Source organism: Scomber scombrus, chromosome 2, assembly GCF_963691925.1.
Source record: "Scomber scombrus chromosome 2, fScoSco1.1, whole genome shotgun sequence".
Classification (NCBI taxonomy): domain Eukaryota; kingdom Metazoa; phylum Chordata; class Actinopteri; order Scombriformes; family Scombridae; genus Scomber; species Scomber scombrus.
In genome coordinates, this window is record NC_084971.1 from 36,132,134 (window position 1) to 36,150,728 (window position 18,595).

The 18,595-nt window shown below is 40.2% G+C and overlaps 1 protein-coding gene across 1 annotated transcript; it reads left to right on the forward strand.

The window, feature by feature from the left end:
• Window positions 1-1,773: 1,773 nt before the first annotated feature.
• On the forward strand, window positions 1,774-13,365 carry rcor3 (REST corepressor 3). Its single transcript, XM_062438732.1, has 12 exons — window positions 1,774-1,930; window positions 2,037-2,093; window positions 4,794-4,871; window positions 4,961-5,013; window positions 5,118-5,279; window positions 5,856-5,980; window positions 6,110-6,188; window positions 6,722-6,937; window positions 7,665-7,742; window positions 8,729-8,786; window positions 10,891-11,135; window positions 12,264-13,365. Exons 1-12 carry the CDS (start codon window positions 1,807-1,809, stop codon window positions 12,657-12,659), a joined length of 1,671 nt encoding a protein of 556 aa, XP_062294716.1. The 5' UTR covers window positions 1,774-1,806; the 3' UTR covers window positions 12,660-13,365.
• The last annotated feature ends 5,230 nt before the right edge of the window (window positions 13,366-18,595 follow it).

Consider the following 18,595-nt stretch of genomic DNA (forward strand, 5'->3'; position numbering starts at 1 on the left):
TTTATGTAATTTTAAATATTTTGAAGATGATTATTGTGATTCAGGGGTGAATATGATCTCAAGTGGGCCGGACCAGTGAAACCATTGCATAATAACCTATAAATAAGGTATAATATACAAATTTAATTCATATGATAATACATCATCTAGAGGTACCTTGGTAAGAAATACTGATAAAATGTGAGAATAGCAACGTATTTTGTGAAAAATTCTAATTACTTTTCTTCAAATTTCATACTTATTTAGTTATCCAGTGGACCGGATTGGACCTCTTGAGGGGCCAGTTCTGGTCCACGGGCCATATGTTTGACAACTCTCCTGTAATTGTATTTCAGTGAAGTCACACACCTCATAAACCCAAAACTATCTGCATGACTCGATACAACCCGAGATACTTTATAAGATCCTTTTAATCAGCGCTTTAATCTAACTCAGTACATTCAGTGAACTACTTCCAGTTCGGTTTTGAAGTACTTGTACTTTACTTGAGTATTTACTCTTTAAAAGTACTTTATACTTCAGTTTTAGAGGGAAATGTTCATGTATCTTTATTGTCTGTCAGCTTTAGTCACAAGTTTTCAGATCAATATTTTATATTTAAAAGCATCAGTTAATTAGCTAATCAGCTCTAAGTAATTAATATGTATTAATTTTCCAATAATAAATGTATAAATAAATATATAAGATGAATATAATATTACTCTAAATGGGGACACATTGCATTATGAGTACTTTTATCACTTTTGATGCATTTAGTACGATTTGATGCAAATATTTGTGAATATTTACTTGGATTAGATTTCAAATGCAGGACTTTTATTCATTGTGGTAAAAGATCTCAGTACTTGTTCCAGTGCTGAAATAAATACTTATTTATTTTTACCATCTGCTGTCAAATTTAATACAATAAATTCTGTTTTTCCGTCATGTCTACCTTAATAACTTTGTCTTTATTGTGTAAACTCTAGATAATAATGACAAACAATTTGAAGCTGAATTTAATCTGAATTAATTCATTAGAACAGAAACAGACAGACTCACATTTGGTTGTTTTTGCTCTCAGACTGTAAAACTGGATTTTCTGAGTGGAGTTTGTTTTGTTGTCAGGAGTCGGATTGTTGGGCGGTGTCTCCCTCTGCTGGTCTTCAACAGTCATCGCAGGAAGGTTGACGATAAACAGGAGAAAAACAAAAAACTACACGACAGTTATTAACAATATTTAATACATTTTAGGTCCATCTGATGTTATAATGTGATCATATTTAATATTTAATAGCCCGTGACATGTTTTTAATTGAAATTATGATGTTTGAAATGAGATTTATTGACGATATTTAACATTTTATAATATTTTAGACTCAGTTTTGGGTTTATGTTTGTTTAAAATGTGTTATTTTTGCTTTTCAAACTCAGTTTATTATTTATTTTATGTTTATTTTGTTTTATTTTTATTAGTTTCTGTCGGCGGAAGGATCTACTGCCACAGGCTCCGCAGCAGCAGGAGTCGCACTGCTGCCTCACGGTGCGTAAAAAGCCTTCCGCCACGGTGGTTAGACCCCGCTCAGTCGGTGCTTTAAAGCCACAAAAACTTCTCTAACAGGAAACATTTAACATATTATAAGAAAGTAAAATTCAGAAGAGACTCAGATGTTATTATGTATGCTTTGTTTACGTCTGCAGGGAGCCGTGCACAGCGCCACGGTGGCGAAATGGCCAGAAAGGGAACTGCAGCAGAGAAACCTCCAGGCTCCTGCTGACATCTTCTATCCGACACAGAGGCTTCAAACGGCGGATCACAGCGCGGAGATGCCGGGGATGATGGACAAAGGCTCGGAGTATTTAGGCAAAGGTCGATCAAACGGCACCAAGAGTCCGTCCAACGCTTCTAACGGACATTTCTCTGATGAGAGCGGCAGCGACGACGAGCACGGTGAGTATAGCCTCGAACAGCCTGTTATATCGCTCCGCCAGGACTGATTAACGTTAACGTGAGAATATAAAAAGCATCTCCTCGGTTTGTTTTACGTGTTTTCCAGATGTGGGGATGCGGGTTGGAGCGGATTACCAGGCCAACATTCCCGATTTCGAGCCCGGTGAGTTTTTTTTACCGGTTTCGGTGGTTTATTACCGGACTGACGGACGGTGGTAGCCTCGAACACACACACAGACTCAGGCTCCATGTCTGAGACTCTTAACTGTCAGTCCAGAGTCAGAGCAGTGGTGTAAACACTTCACTCTGCTGGTAACAACTCAAATAACCAACATTTATAATAAGATAAAGATTAAACCTGCATAAAAGAAACATGAACTCAACTTCTCACCTGAAACTTGTGACTTTAATTAGATTCAATTATAATTAATGAAGACAAATGGAGTCGTTTTGTTGTCACTGGTGTCCTTTATTTTACCTCCATAATAATTTGTAATAATCCCGGTGTTATAATGCAGGGAATCAGCTGCTGTGAGCAATAAATGTATAAAATAATAACTTTTCATGAAGTAATATGTAATTTCCAACACTTTAATACTCTTAAGTTTTATTATTTGTCCTGTTTTTGTTTTGCATGGAGAACACATAGTTTGATAGATTGTCTTAGTGTAACAGCAACACATTTGAATACTTTAATACTTAAATAATTGTAGTTATATGAAATTATGAGATTATTTGGTCACATTTAAGATTTTCTGATATTTTAGATTCAGTTTGGGTTTTAATTTTTGTTTCATATTTGTTGTTTTTGCTGTTAAATGTTAATTTTCTTAATCTATTATTAGTTTTAGTCTTTCAAACAATTACAAGCAGCATCTGTGATGTTTGGGACGTTTCACAGTATGTAAATAAACTCGTCAGCGCCCTCTGCTGGACTGTTAGGAACAGCAGGGAGACACACCAGTTACTAAAGTGACAAAAGATTAATTGATTGAAACAATTAAACTGAATCAAAGAAGTAACTTAGAGGATGAGGTTTGGATGAGCATGTTTTAACCCTTAAACAGGCAGGAATGGAAATTGAGAATACATCCTAGTTATCTCATGTGCACCTAAGTTAAACATTTAAATAAATACATTTTTATAATTTGGGGTTGTTATCAGTTGCATCTCCTCCAGGATACGTTGTCCCTATTAAGGTATAAAAATGGTCATAATGGTAAAAACAATTCATTGTTTTATTTGATAAAGAGAAGTGATAGATTCTTCCTTTCCCTGGTCATTAATATCACACACATTTTTATAATTTCTATCAAAGTATAGATCTACCACAAGCTTTAATTCTACCAGTCTAGTTCAATTCAAGGCACATACAACCAATCATGGTCCTAACAGAGTGTTAATGAGTCTGTATCTCCTGGTGCACGTCGCCTGTTTAAGGGTTAAAGTGCTTAAAAGCAAAATAAAGAGTTAAATTCATATAACCAGACCAACCAGGGAGAAGTAGACCATGAATGAGCTGCAGCGACCTGGCCAGGTGTACTGGGTTACTCCAGTCATTCACCTGCAGAGCGGAAAGATCCAATCCCAAACCAGCCTCACCCCTCTTCGTTATCGTGTCCATGTGGAGGTTCGTCATATTACGGTTCATACCAGTCAGGTTCATTGGGACTCGAAGTGGAAACCCTGAAACTGTGAAACCTTTAAACAGCGATTCCACATCAGTGCAGGTTAACGATCCTCCAAAATCCAACGAATGACTCCTTGATCTTTTCGTCACTGGCTACGCTGCGAGCGTCTCCATGGTGACACATCTGACTCACTGGATCCACTTCAGCTACATCCTGCGTCAAGACCATAATAGGATAAAATTGGGCTGCTTTATGAGCTTCATTTGTTGTTTTATGGTTTAAAGAAGTATCAGTGATGGTCCTGAGATCATCGGGTGTTTCGGGTCAGACGCCCTCACTCAGGCACCTTCTCCGCAGCCTCTATGGCGGACTTTATGGCTCTCCTTTTGGCAGCTCCTGTGATGCCAAGAAGGGTGTCGAGCTTCACAATGAGAGACCAGAAAAGCCTCGACACCTGACCTCAATGGGGTTTACCAGTTCTTGGTACTTGGGCCGCTTCCTTTGGGTTGCCTCTTCACTGCGGTCCTGCCAGGCGACAGTCAGCTCTATAAAAGGTTTCAACGCATCATGGAAAACCTGGAAAATTATTGACACATTTTCCAGTCATGGAAAACATGAAAAATGAGGGGAAAATTAAATGTCCTGGAAAATTGTCTCTCCTCCCTCTGCTCTTCTCTCTGCCTTTTGAGTGAATGCAAATGTTTTAGAAGGTTTGCACATGCTCAGTGTGATCTCACGCTGTCTTCAATCTGCAACACTGATGCACAGCGCTTTCTCTGCTTCTAGGCGAGGCAGCGGCCGATTAATTTCTAAGCACGTAAAAGATTATTTCATAGATAAGTTGTAGCCATATACTGCACATCTATGGCTATAACATCAACAGGAACAAACATAGAAGCAATCTGGGTAAATGTACTTAATGCAAGGTACAACTGTAGAAAATGATATCGTATTAGTGTATGGCATGATAACCTGTCTGTCATACTGTAGCAGCTGAAAATGTCCTGAAAAAAGTCCTGGAAGATGATTTCAAGAAAAGAGTGGGAACCGTGTATTAGGAGTACCTGTTTAGTAGAGGCAGATGTTAGCACCATGTCTGGCCTCAAGGAGGTTGCTGTGATGTGGTCTGCCTGCTCAGGGCTACTCACAGCTCCCAGGAAATTGTGACATCGTCCTTTAAACGGTTGAATCTGAGTCAAAGGACTGAAGTTGTGTTCTTTGTCCTCGTTCAGGTTCCACTAAGTACACCGATAAAGACAGCGGAGGGATGCTGGTTTGGTCTCCGTACCACAACATCATCGACTCTAAACGTGAGTGAACTTCAGTCATCTGTACACGGCTGCAGTCCTCAATCAGGTCCTCAGATCAGATCAGACTGACCGTGTGTTTCCCTCCACAGTGGACGAGTACATCGCCATCGCCAAAGAGAAGCACGGATACAACGTGGAGCAGGTGAGACTCTTTATATCTGCTGTTAATGATCGACCGGAGCATCTGCAGGATGTTAACACTGTGTGTGTGTGTGTGTGTGTGTGTGTGTGTGTGTGTGTATTCAGGCGCTCGGCATGCTCTTCTGGCACAAACACAACATCGAGAAGTCTCTGGCCGACCTGCCGAACTTCACCCCGTTTCCAGACGAGTGGACGGTGGAGGACAAGGTGCTGTTCGAGCAGGCCTTCAGCTTCCACGGGAAGAGCTTCCACCGCATCCAGCAGATGGTGAGAGAGAGAGAGAGAGAGAGAGAGAGAGGGAGAGGGAGAGAGAGAGAGAGAGAGAGAGAGAGAGCTATGACTTAACCATTGTGTCGCCCTCGCGGGTCAAATTGACCCCGTCTGTTTTGACCGTTCCTTCTTTCCTCCCTTCCTTCCTTCCGTCTGTCCTTCCTCCCTCCTTCTCTCATTCTTTCCTTCCTCTCTCTTTTCTCCCTTCCTTCTTTCCTTCCTCCATCCCCCTTTCTTCCTTCCTTCTGTCCTTCCTTCCTCCTTCTCTTTCTTTCCTTCCTTTCTCCTTCCTCTTTTCCTTTCTCCCTCCCTCCCTCCTACCTTCCTTTCTTCCTTCCTTCCTCCTTCCTTTCCTTCCTTCATTCCTTCCTTCCCTCCTTCCTTCATTTTAATCGTGTTCAACATGATCCCAAATGTTTGGTCTTAAAATATTCATGGTCCCCAAAAGTGACTTTGTTCATACTCTACCTGCTCGTCAAATATGTGTATAACTCTGTGTGTGTGTGTGTGTGTGTGTGTATGTGTCTAACTCTGTGTGTGTGTGTGTGTGTGTGTGTGTGTGTGTGTTTTCAGTTACCAGATAAGTCCATCTCCAGTCTGGTGAAGTATTATTACTCGTGGAAGAAAACTCGCTCCAGAACGAGTCTGATGGACCGACAGGCCCGAAAACTGGCCAACAGGAGTAACCAGGGCGACAGGTACGTCACCTGACACACACTCTGACCAATCAGGCGACAGGTACGTCACCTGACACCTGACACACACTCTGACCAATCAGTAACTGGGTTCAAAGGTCACGACTGAATTTTGGCTTGTCGTTGCCGTAGTGACGAGGAGATGGAGGAGGCCAATCCGATCGAAGCCAACGACAGCGACTACGACCCCAACAAGGAAGCCAAGAAAGAGGTACAAGACCCCGTTACCATGACAACAACACACCTGAGGCCTCGTTAAGACGGTGAAACCTTAACGAGGCTTTAACAAGTATTTACCTTAAAGGTTTTTTCATCTTCTCCTCCATGTTCTCTCTGTTTCTAATCCTTGTTCTTCTCTGTCTTCTCCTTCATGTTCTCCGTTCTCCTCTGTGTTGTCCTGTTTTTCTCCTCCCTGTTCTCCTCCGTGTTCTCCTTCATGTTCTCTGTTCTCCTCCCTCTTCTCCTCTGTCTTCTCCTTCATGTTCTCCATGTTCTCCTCCGTGTTCTCCTCCCTGTTCTCTTCTGTCTTCTCCTTCATGTTCTCCGTCTTCTCTTCCGTGTTCTCTTCTGTCTTCTCCTTCATGTTCTCCGTGTTCTCCTCCATGTTCTCTTCCGTGTTCTCCTCTGTCTTCTCCTTCATGTTCTCCATGTTCTCCTCTGTTCTCCCTGTTCTCCTGTCTTCTCCTTCATGTTCTTCATGTTCTCCATGTTCTCCTCGGTCTTCTCCTCCCTGTCCTCCTGCAGAACCCAGTGGAGCCGGTTCTCCCAGGTTCTAAGGTGGCTCTGGGTCGTAGGGAGCACCAGACTCTGCAGCACCGGCACCACCAGCGTTCCCGCTGCCGGCCTCCTAAAGGAATGTTTCTGACCCAGGAGGACGTGGTGGCTGTCTCCTGCAGCGCCTCCGCAGCCAACAGCCTCCTCCGCCAGCTCGACATGGAGCTGGTGTCCCTCAAGAGACAGGTAGGAGGCGCTGTGGTCGCTGTGGTGCTCTTCTTCCTCATGATACTCCTTCTCTCTCCTCTTCTTCCTCCTGCTTCTCTTCTTCTTCCTCCTGCTTCTCCTCTTCTTCCTCCTGCTTCTCCTATTCTTCCTCCTGCATCTCCTCCTCTTCTTGTTCCCCCTGCATCTCCTTGACCTCTTCCTCCTGCTTCTCCTCTTCTTCCTCCTGCTTCTCCTCCTCTACCTCCTGCTTCTCCTCTTCTTCCTCCTGCTTCTCCTCCTCTTCTTCCTCCTGCTTCTCCTCCTCTTCCTCCTTCTCCTCCTCTTCTTCCTGCTTCTCCTCCTCTTCTTCCTGCTTCTCCTCCTCTTCCTCCTGCTTGTCCTCCTCTTCTTCCTTCTGCTTCTCCTCTTCCTCCTTCTCCTCCTCTTCTTCCTGCTTCTCCTCCTCTTCTTCCTCCTGCATCTCCTCTTCTTCCTCATGCTTCTCCTCCTCTTCTTCCTCATGCGTCTCCTCCTCCTCTTCCTCCTGCTTCTCCTCCTCTTCTTCCTTCTGCTTCTCCTGTTTTTCCTGCTTCTCCTCCTCCTCTTCTTCTTCCTGCTTCTCCTCTTCTTCCTCCTGCTTCTCCTCTTCTTCCCATAAAGATGAGAGTTAATTCATAGATTAAATGAAGTCATATTTTATAGATTCTTTAAAAGGAGGATGTGACAGTGAAGATGAACTCATCTCAATAACTGTTCTCGTCTTCAGGTCCAGAACGCCAAACAGATGAACAGCGGCCTGAAACACATGTTGGACGCTGGGATCGAGGATTCCAAACTGCCGGAGGTAAAATACTGATCCAAACTCACCTAAAAGTAAAATGTTAACTACTCATTAAGTATCACGAAAATCATCAGTTTCCTTCATCTTAAACTTTGAGAACAGAAGTTGACCAGTTTCCACTCTGCAGTAGGACAGTGGTCACCAACCCTGCTCCTGGAGATCTCCTCCCTGCATGTTTTAGGTATTTCTCCACTTCAACACATCAGGTGTGTAATGGGGCTTTTCCATTATACAGTTCTAGCACTACTTGGCTAGCCTCGACTCTATTGGGTTTTGGTACCAGGTGGTTATTTCCATTACTTTATAGAATCTCATCAACGTGGTCGGGGTCAACATATTAAAACTATAAACATTATTCAACCATAAAATCTGATCAGGTTTTATACTTGCTCCACTTTTATCTGGAGATCAGCTGATTGCCTCGGCCGGTTTTTCCATTACTATAGTCAACGTGGGCGGGGTTGTCATAGCACAGCTGTGCAAAACTGCAGTGACGTCGTTTTATACGCGACACAAACACATAAAAAATGGAGGACACGGAGGCGATGGTGTACCTGCTGCTGTATGAGGATTTCTGTCTCACACAAAGCAAGAGAAGAGAGTCAGAGAAGGCTGCAGGCGGCGAGACGGTATTTAAAAATGCCAGGTTTGATTCTTGTGCCGGACATCGAGCTAATGACCAATCAGTGGCCGGCAGTCTGTTGACGTCACATTTTATTATCGGCTCTGGTAGCTGGGAACCTCGTCAGAGCAGATACTAAAAAGAGCAGCAGGTACAAGGTACTATCCCTGATGGAGAATAAAAACTGAGTAGTCGAGTCAAGCCGAGTAGAGCTAGGACAATATAATGGAAACGCCCCATTAGAGTGGAGCGATACCTAAAACATGCAGGGCGGTAGCTCTCCAGGAGCAGAGTTGGTGATGTTATACAGACACAGACCGTCACTTTCTTACCTGTCAGCAGTTTTATTTCTCCGTTTGTGTTTCAGAGCAACCAGAAGGTGAACGCTCGCTGGACCACAGACGAGCAGCTGCTGGCTGTTCAAGGTGAGTTTGTAGTGGTAACCATGGTAACCAGCATCTTTAAACAGGTGAAGGCAGCTAATGTTGTACTGTATGTGTCTGTATTATAAAGAGTTTCAACACTGCAGATGGCTCAGTGACTAATAAGGGTTGGCAAGATGAGCAATTCAGAAATATGTTAAAATTGAGCAATCCTAGCTTGACCTGGAAGTTGTTCCTGTCTGTCGTCATGGAGATCGTCTCAAAGCGAGTACACGCTGCCTTCTTGGTGACCAGTTATTGATTAGACGCTGCAGCTGATCGGATTGATCTGATACATCATCACAACTTCACTTCAGTTTCATACCTGAGTGCAGACAGATGTGTATGAATTTTACATTTTATCTATTTTTTGATTCACAATCTAGTTAAACTGTAGATCTGATCCATAAAAGAACCATAAAGAAAGATTTTCTGTCATTTCCTCCCTTTAACTTTTATTACAGATTAAATTAAAGTCAGGGAGACACTGAGTCTGACTTTGATACTTAAACATTTGACTAAATAAATGATTTCCAGTGTTTATAAGATGTCCTCAACATAATCTGGTTATTAAGTCACAAAAGTACAACCAGAATATCAATAAATGCAGATACAAATAATAAACTCATTCACGTCTGCAAGTGGCTGCAGCTTCTAATACTGAGCTCACTTCAGAGGAAAGGACATTTAATTTCACTAAAAACATATTCCCTTGTTTTATTTGAGTTTTATTTGTGAGATCGTCACATCTCTACTGAGGGAAACATGGACGAACCTGCAGGTTTGAAACTTGAAGCTGCAGTTCCTCTAAATGGCCACCAGATGCTGCTGCAACAACACCATTCACATTTAGAGTGAGAGTCAAATGTTCTGCAACATACTGTTTGTCACTCAGGCACCAAGTTCACTTCTGATGTTTGTTTGTTTTTGTGGTTTTGCAACTTAATTTGTCAACAAACAGATAATATAGAGTCACATACAGGATGTTTATCAAAGGAGAAATAAACATAAAAATACAAAGTGAAAGAATATTCAAAGAGGAAAATAGTGTCTTTTGAGTTGGAAGTAGTCCAAATATATTCTATATAGTACATTGATATGTTTAAATACATCAATGTTTTAGTTTTGATATGTATGTGTGATATTTAACAAGAACAAAGTTAACTTTATGATCATTTTGAACGTTGAGATGACCAAAAAGTCATGCTTAAAGGCAGGAAATCAGAATAGATGTAAGATGAATTAAACATAATATTTCTGTGTGTAGCTTTAGAGCCAAAATAACATAAATATATTACATAAAGTTAATAAAATGCATAACTTTAATATATAATAAAAAACACAGACCGCCCTCTCCCCACACTGGAAGAACTACACAGTTCCCGCTGCATCAAAAAAGCGCAGAACATTATAAAGGACTCTTCTCACCCTGGACACTCTCTGTTTGAACTGTTGCCATCAGGCAGACGATTCAGATCAGTCAAAACAAGGACAAACAGATTCAAACACAGCTTTTATCCTACAGCTCAATGCTGCTAATTAATACTGTTTACAACTGACTGGGCAATAGAGCCGTGCAATTATGTGGGTAAAGTTGGGCTGTTTTTATATATAGTATTTATTTAACTTTTATTTTCTTGTTTTATTTATGAATGATGCTCTGACTGGTGAGCACTTTTAAATTTCGTTGTACTGGTGACAATGACAATAAAGATCCATCTATCCATCTATCTATCTATCTATCTATCTATCTATCTATCTATCTATCTATCTATCTATCTATCTATCCATCTATCCATCTATCTATCTATCTATCTATCTATCTATCTATCTATCTATCTATCTATCTATCTATCTATCCATCTATCCATCTATCTATCTAAAACATGTGCAGGACTGTCTCTGAGATTGTTAAGTTTTTGAGGCTTTTTCTGGAGCAACATGTGAGAAATGTTCCTGCGTTCATCGTATTCATTTGTAGATATTTCAGAGATAAAGTTCATCAAGTCTCCTGTTCAATCCGCTCTGATTATTTCTTCTTCTGTGTGTATCAGAGGCACTTCTAGAAACACTGACCTCACTTTAAATCCTCTGCAATGTTCTGCAGGTGTTCGGAAATACGGGAAAGACTTCCAGGCCATCGCCGACGTCATCGGTAACAAGACGGTGGGCCAGGTGAAGAACTTCTTTGTGAACTACCGGCGGCGGTTCAACCTGGAGGAGGTGCTGCAGGAGTGGGAGGCCGAGCAGGGGACCCGAGCTCCCAGCGGAGACAGCGCCACCTCTGGAGAGGAGGGGAAGAACAGCTCCACCACCCCGTCAGGGAAGAGCACTGACGAAGAGGACGAAGAAGTGAGACGTTCAAGTGTACATTTAGTATTTTTGTTGGTTTTATATCATTTGAAATGACATTTACACCATTTTTTTACCAAAAGTAAGACTGAATGCTCCTGAAAATGTCAAATGGTGTAACCACAAAAGAATGATACATATTACATATTTTATCACCTACAGTGTATTTAAGTGGACTTATACTAATAATGACTTCATTTAAAACATGTAAATGTTTCCTGATCTCCATGGTTACCAGAGTAAATGTAATATTTAGAACAATTGTATTCCATTACCTTTATTTAATATAAAGTTATAATGTAAGATCATGCCAAACTAGTTGATATGGTGTTTTATTGACAATTTACTGTTTTTAAGCAAGTTGAATTATTTGGTACAAAGTTTTTATGGTTACACCACTTAGACATTTTTGCCATAATCCTCTAATATATTCTCTCTAAATGGATTAAAAGCAGAAATTTGATGCTGGGTCCACAAACAAAGAATGTGTGCAAGTTATTCATACGTTTATTTTCACATTTTAACCCTTTTAAATTTGACTTGTGTTCATGTTTACTTTACAAATCATCAGTTTTAGATCAGTATCCTTCTAGACAGCTGTTGGTTTTAAATCCAGAGAGATAATCCATCACAGTCAACATTTAGTCTTCTTAGTTTGTTAACGTTTAGTGATAATGAACCAGCAGCTACACCAAATTATTACAAGTCAACAATAAACTGCTTAAACTGATCCGACTCTGTTTATGGAGCCACTAGTTTCATATGACGTCAGAAAATGATCACAATCCAAACATTGGTCAGAACTCCTTGAAGGGAGTCATAGAGTACATTTGTATTTGGAAGTTACAGATCTAAAACATTTTATATTCAACAGTTGGGTCATTTTAAGGCTGTGGTGGGCAAACGTTTTGGCATGTGACACCTTAAAGAGAACAATGTCTTCAAAGGTGAATCCTGAAGATGTCAAACTGAACTCAGAACTCAAAACCACAAAGTAAAGATCAGTTAAATGTTCCTATCTTGTTGGGAGTCACTGCTATAAATGTTAGACAGACTGAGAGTTTTAGTATTTCTTACCGTGAGGCTGGTTTGAATATTAACTTTGGCCCCTCCCTCTCCTCTCTGCAGGGTCAGGTGATCTCCTCAGGTGCGTCTCCTGCTGCTGCCTCCTCCTCCTCTACAGCTCAGACTCCGGTGACGTCCAGCGCCGCCGCCGCCGCCGCCTCCTCCTCCTCCTCCCTCCACCAGCCCCCTCCCCTCCTGCGGCCCTCCCTTCCCGCCACGCCCTCCCTGCACCGCCAGCCGCCTCCCCTCCAACAGCAGGCCCGTTTCCTGCAGCCGCGCCCCACCTTGCAGCAGCCCCCGCCTCTCATCCGCCCCTCCAACCCCCTGCCCCCTCGCCTCAACCCCCGCCCTCCTTCTGCCATGACCCTCTGCGGCAACCCCGGAGGTTCAGGCCCGAGCTCCTCCCAGCAACCCTCCGGCCTCGCCGTCCACCAACCAGAGTCTTCCTCCCTCCACTAACGAACATCACACTGAGCGTCTGCCGCGCTGTGTTCAGGTCCTGTGGGAAAAAATCTGGGTGACTTTACAGTTTAAAAATAACCAGAACACACCAAACACTCATCGTGATCTTCAACCATAAAGACAAACTCCATTTCAAGGTTTTATATTTACATTCAAAGTACAGAAGAAGAAAAAGAAGAAGAAGTATTTAAGGTTGATGTTTTGATTTTCCTGCAAGACACCGACTGCTGGTTGATGGACACCTGGTTTCAAAATGTCTTTTAACAAAAGTCGATTTGACTTCAGTACGGTGCAGATCAGTAAAGAAGAGCATTTATATCACCATACTTGTGGCGTCTCTCAGAGTTCAACCCTTGGTCCCTTCTTTGTCTCCGTTATTGAGCTTCTACACAGACAAAACTGCATCAACCACCACGAAAATCGACCTTCCTGCCACGATGTAGTCACTCTTATAAGCTGTCTTGTAGATACTAAAAGATGGACCTTACAATGTTCTCTACAACTAATCTGAATCAGAATTAATCTCTAAAGTATAAAACTACTTTAAATTATAATCAGTGTCATTTCTTAAATTAAGACTCTTATCTTTTTTTTTTTTTTTTATCCATTTCATTTAACTGTCCTCCTTCCAATGTTTACATGTATTGTGATCTTTACTGAAGTTTGTTTCCCACCTGAACTTTACCTGTTGATTTTGGCTGTACTGGTGATACACATTCATGTCAGTCATAGGACAAACTTACTGAAGATGTTTAGAGGATGTTTGCAAGTCACTTAATATGGTTAAAGCCCAAAATTACACACTTTTCTAAAAAAGAGCTTTATGGAAACCTGAACCCTTAAACAGGCAGGAGTGGAAAATGAGATGTGAGAAATAATTTGATATTACTACTTATCTCATTTGCACCTAAGTAAAACATTACCATGAATATATATTTTTTTAAAGATTTTGTATATTTGGTATTTTATGAGTTGTTTCTCCACCAGGATACGTTCCCCTATTAAGGTATAAAAATAGTCATAATGATTGATCCATTCTTGCTTTCCCTGGTCATTAACATCACACATACTAGTGTCTAAACTGATTTTTATTATTTCTATCAAAGTTTAGGCCTATACTAACAAGCTTCAATTCAACCAATCCAGGTCTACCAATTGTGTTTTTCAACTAATTCGAAAAAGAACAACCAAATTAACCAATCATGGTCCTAACAGGGTGTTAAAGAGTCTTTATCTCCTGGTGCATGTTGCCTGTTTAAGGGTTAAAGGTTAAGTCTGGTATTATTTATTTTCTCCTTACAAACAATGTGTGAGTCTGACTATGGTTGTGACTCTCAGCTCCAAACATGTTGGTCTCTACAGTAGGGATGTGTGTGAGTCTAATCAGTGGGTATAACCGACAAATAACTGACTATACATGCCGACATTCACAGGATCTAAATAGATAATGTGTCCAAACTAATTGTCAATATTCATAAGAAACAACAAGTTTTAACTGCACATTCATTTAAAATGATAATCAGCCTTCATTTCTTTACAAAAACATTAATTAAAAGAAAAAATCGTACAGACCCCTAAAAATATAACTCAAAGCAGAAAGTTAGCCCCCCATGAAAGACTGTTGGGTTGTTTGGTTTTCGTGACACATCCCTACTCTCCAGAAGACGTAACTCTATAAAAACATCTCATGAATGTAGTTTCATGTTAAAAAAAAAGTCTGCTGCAGCTTTTAGAAAACAAACAGGAGGAAATAAAGCAGTGAATTGGTCGGGGACTACGTTCAGTGGCGGATGAATTCACACTGGCAGGTCTATAGCATCAGGCTTTAGATACACACACACACACACACACACACACACACACACACACACACACACACACACACACACACACACACACACACACAATACATGTTAGTGGTTCATTATCGTTTCAGCTCTGTAGAAGAAAAATCTGTTACATCAGCAAACTCATCGTCAAAGCTCGTTGGGAGTTGATCCCTGCTCTATGATTGGCTTTGAGTTCAACACGGCAGCGTATCCATGGTAACCAGCGGTAAATAAACTGTAGGACAGGCACAATGTTTGTGTATCTATGTGCAGTAACGTTAGACGTCAACATGTACAGTTTTTTATCTACTTGAATAATTCGTAACCTGTTAAAACCTTCGTCGTCCATCCAATCAGCCGCCAATAACTGGTTAACTGTGACAAACACTAAACGTTCACCCAGACGTCCCTCAGCCATTCATCCAACATCTTCCTCATTATTCATTTAACTGTTCTGTTGTGTTTTCTAGGTGTCGTTTTCTACATGTTGAAGATTAATTTTTGAATCTAAAAACAGTTCGTCGTCATCTGGAGTCTTGAGTGTCAGATGTGCTTTGTGTCCCTTCATTATTTATTCTCCTTCCTGGTGCTACCACTTTGGACTTGGTGTAAAAGATAAATCATTGTGAAAGTGCTCTTAATTAATGCTTTTTGGACAAACGTGTATCACGGCATTAAATGTGACTGGAATCATAGAGTCATACTTAGAATCCTTCGAGTTTCAGTAGAACTTGTAAAATATTGATGTTAAGATGAAGCTGCTGGCTGTTCTCATTAAAAACTACATTTGTACCGTCGGGCTCTTTTCATTCTTCATCACATCAGACTCAAAAACGATTATTAGATTTTATTCTCTCTTCAGTGAGACTTTCTGAAGGCTGATTCTAACATGTCACTGAGTCTGTTATTATAAAGACTTTATGGAAACCTTCATATAGTTCCTGTTATACAAACTGCTCCGTGAGAGGAAATCCTTATATTCATGGAAGTTTAATAGGTACAAATTACACTAAGTACTATAACTATACTTCAATATAGTTTTGAGGTACTTGTACTTTACTACAGTACAGTTTGAGGTACTTGTACTTTACTGTAGTACAGTTTGAGGTACTTGTACTTTACTCTAGTACAATTTGAGGTACTTGTACTTTACTGTAGTACAGTTAGAGGTACTAGTACTTTACTGTAGTAGTTTGTGGTACTTGTACTTTACTGTAGTACAGTTTGAGGTACTTGTACTTTACTGTAGTACAGTTTGAGGTACTTGTACGTTACTGCAGTACAGTTTGAGGTACTTGTACTTTACTGTAGTACAGTTTGAGGTACTTGTACGTTACTGCAGTACAGTTTGAGGTACTTGTACTTTACTGTAGTACAGTTTGGGGTACTTGTACTTCACTGTAGTACAGTTTGAGGTACTTGTACGTTACTGCAGTACAGTTTGAGGTACTTGTACTTTACTGTAGTACAGTTTGGGTTACTTGTACTTCACTGTAGTACAGTTTGGGGTACTTGTACTTTACTGTAGTACAGTTTGAGGTACTTGTACGTTACTGCAGTACAGTTTGAGGTACTTGTACTTTACTGTAGTACAGTTTGGGGTACTTGTACTTCACTGTAGTACAGTTTGAGGTACTTGTACTTTACTGTAGTACAGTTTGGGGTACTTGTACGTTACTGCAGTACAGTTTGAGGTACTTGTACTTTACTGTAGTACAGTTAGAGGTACTTGTAAAGAGATAAAACGGATGAAAGATTCTTGACAAAAATGTGAAAGTTTGTCTGAAGCAAAATCAGAGATGTGAGCATTTTAAATTAATTATTTTATAATGTAGTAAGACTATATATATAATATAGTATAGTATAGTATATAATATTGATATCTGTCTTTTAAAAGCCTATAACTACGGACAGGAGATGGGAACCAGCAATCGCTATAATCTACATGCAGAACATAAGCAGCTCGTCTGTAACAAGCTGAAGTTGTATTATGTTCATTTGCATGAACAAATCAACTAAATAAACAAATTCCATTATACAATAGTTCACAATCTTGATCATTATGAAACCCCAAAACACTAAAACATGAACACGTAACACTTAGATCCAGGTCGGTTTTCAATATGTTCCAGTTCAAAGATATTCCTGATTCAGTTAAACAATAAATGCCAATAATACTCCAACTACGATGAGTTAATCACGGTGCATGTGTTACGGGTCCCAGGGATGGGGGTCGCCACGGTAACAAATATGTACCTGTATAAAGCAGGTAAAGCAGAGGAATGAGTCCAGCCTCTCTGTATGATTTATTTAACATCATGAATCATCACAGTCACATAAGCACAATACATATCTTTTACTTCATCTCAGGTTTACATAGTTCAATTTCACATTTTCCCAAATTCAGTATTTTATCTCACTTAAATCACTACTTCAGTCTCAACAACAAACATTTTGTCTCATCTTCTCTTCACTAATCAACACATATTTATAATTTATATCAATAAACAGCTTCTATAAATACATTACATTTGTCTATTTCACAGTATAAACTGGTTCAAAACACCATTTTCATGTAGTGTAGTTTTACAGTGTATAAAACACCTTTAAACACAATATATTACACACCTTGCTTCTGCTTTTGTTATATTAAACTTACATTTACCAGCAACAGGCTTATAAACAAAGATATATTCAATTTAACAAATGTACCTTTTTATAGTAAACACACACATAAAACAGCTAGCAATAAATCATGTACCGGAGGTTTTAATGTCACTTATTCCCACTTTAACTAGTGCAACTGCAGTGGCGCCGGCACAAAATGGCGGCCGCACCGGCAAAACTTTCCACATATTATTGTTGTTTAAACATTAATAACTCATCAAAACAGATTAAAACCTTCACACAAACACTCACGCTGATAATATATATAACATTTCATGGTGGATTAACAGTTTACTGACCTGTATAAAGCAGGTAAAGCAGAGGAATGAGGACACAGTTTGTTGTGTTTCCTGTCCAGAGTTGCGCCCCCCTAACCGTTCCCCGGAGCAACTCATGAGAACATAAACGTCCCCCCCCCCCATTGCCAACATAAACGGAGCACCTCAAGACATCTAATTGGAAACTTCAATATATACAATAGCAAAAATAATTGTGATATTAAAGGAATCTTACAATCTAAATGTGGTTACCCTATTTTGGGTGTGCCACACATGCAACAGGTGAGTTCTTCTCAATAGGAACCACTTTTTGGGGTTTGTCGCCATCTAGTGTCCGGCGTGCGTGTGTGTGCCTGAGCTGCTGCAGAGTTTCTATTAAAGGAGAAACGTCACTACGACTTTTTTAAAGGCATATTTTAACTGAAATTATAATCAAACCATGTTTTAAGTGACTGAATGTTAATAACGATTGTACATTTTAACTTATTTACTCTATATATGCATTTTAATGAATTATGTTTGTCTCATTTTAATGTGGGTTAAATTCGTCTCACAAAATGATTTAGTCACTAAAACCAGCACATTGAATCAACATTGATTTAATGTTGGCATTTCAACCATAAATTCAACTTTAATTCAATATTGATTCAATGACATTGTTCAACAGTAAAAACAATCAAAAGGTTGATCCACCATTGAATTTTGGTTGATTTCTGACCTTAACCAAAAGTCAACCTAACTGACCATAACTCAACGTTGAATTAACATATTTTACCGTTGTTTGAAGATACATACACTACATGACAGCTGAAGATTTATTTTTTCGCTCTGTAAACATAAGTCTGCCTTTTCTGTTCCGTCAACAATAAACGCCTGTGCATCGATAAGAGGAACCGATAAGTTCAGAGTCCAATGGGAACAGTCATTCTCACAACAAGGCAGTTCCTGTAAAAATGACTCTCACCTACATTGATCTTGGTAAACCGTTGCTCACACTGCTGCTGCTGGCAAAGCTTCCCTCCTCTATGCCAGCCTCCACCTTTCTGGTTCATTTCCCATCATGGCTCAAGGGTCAATCTGAAATGCATGTCTTGTTTTTGACCCACTCTGCATGCTGCTGGCTAATCCAGGGAGCATCTTAAGAGTGGAGCCTTCAATG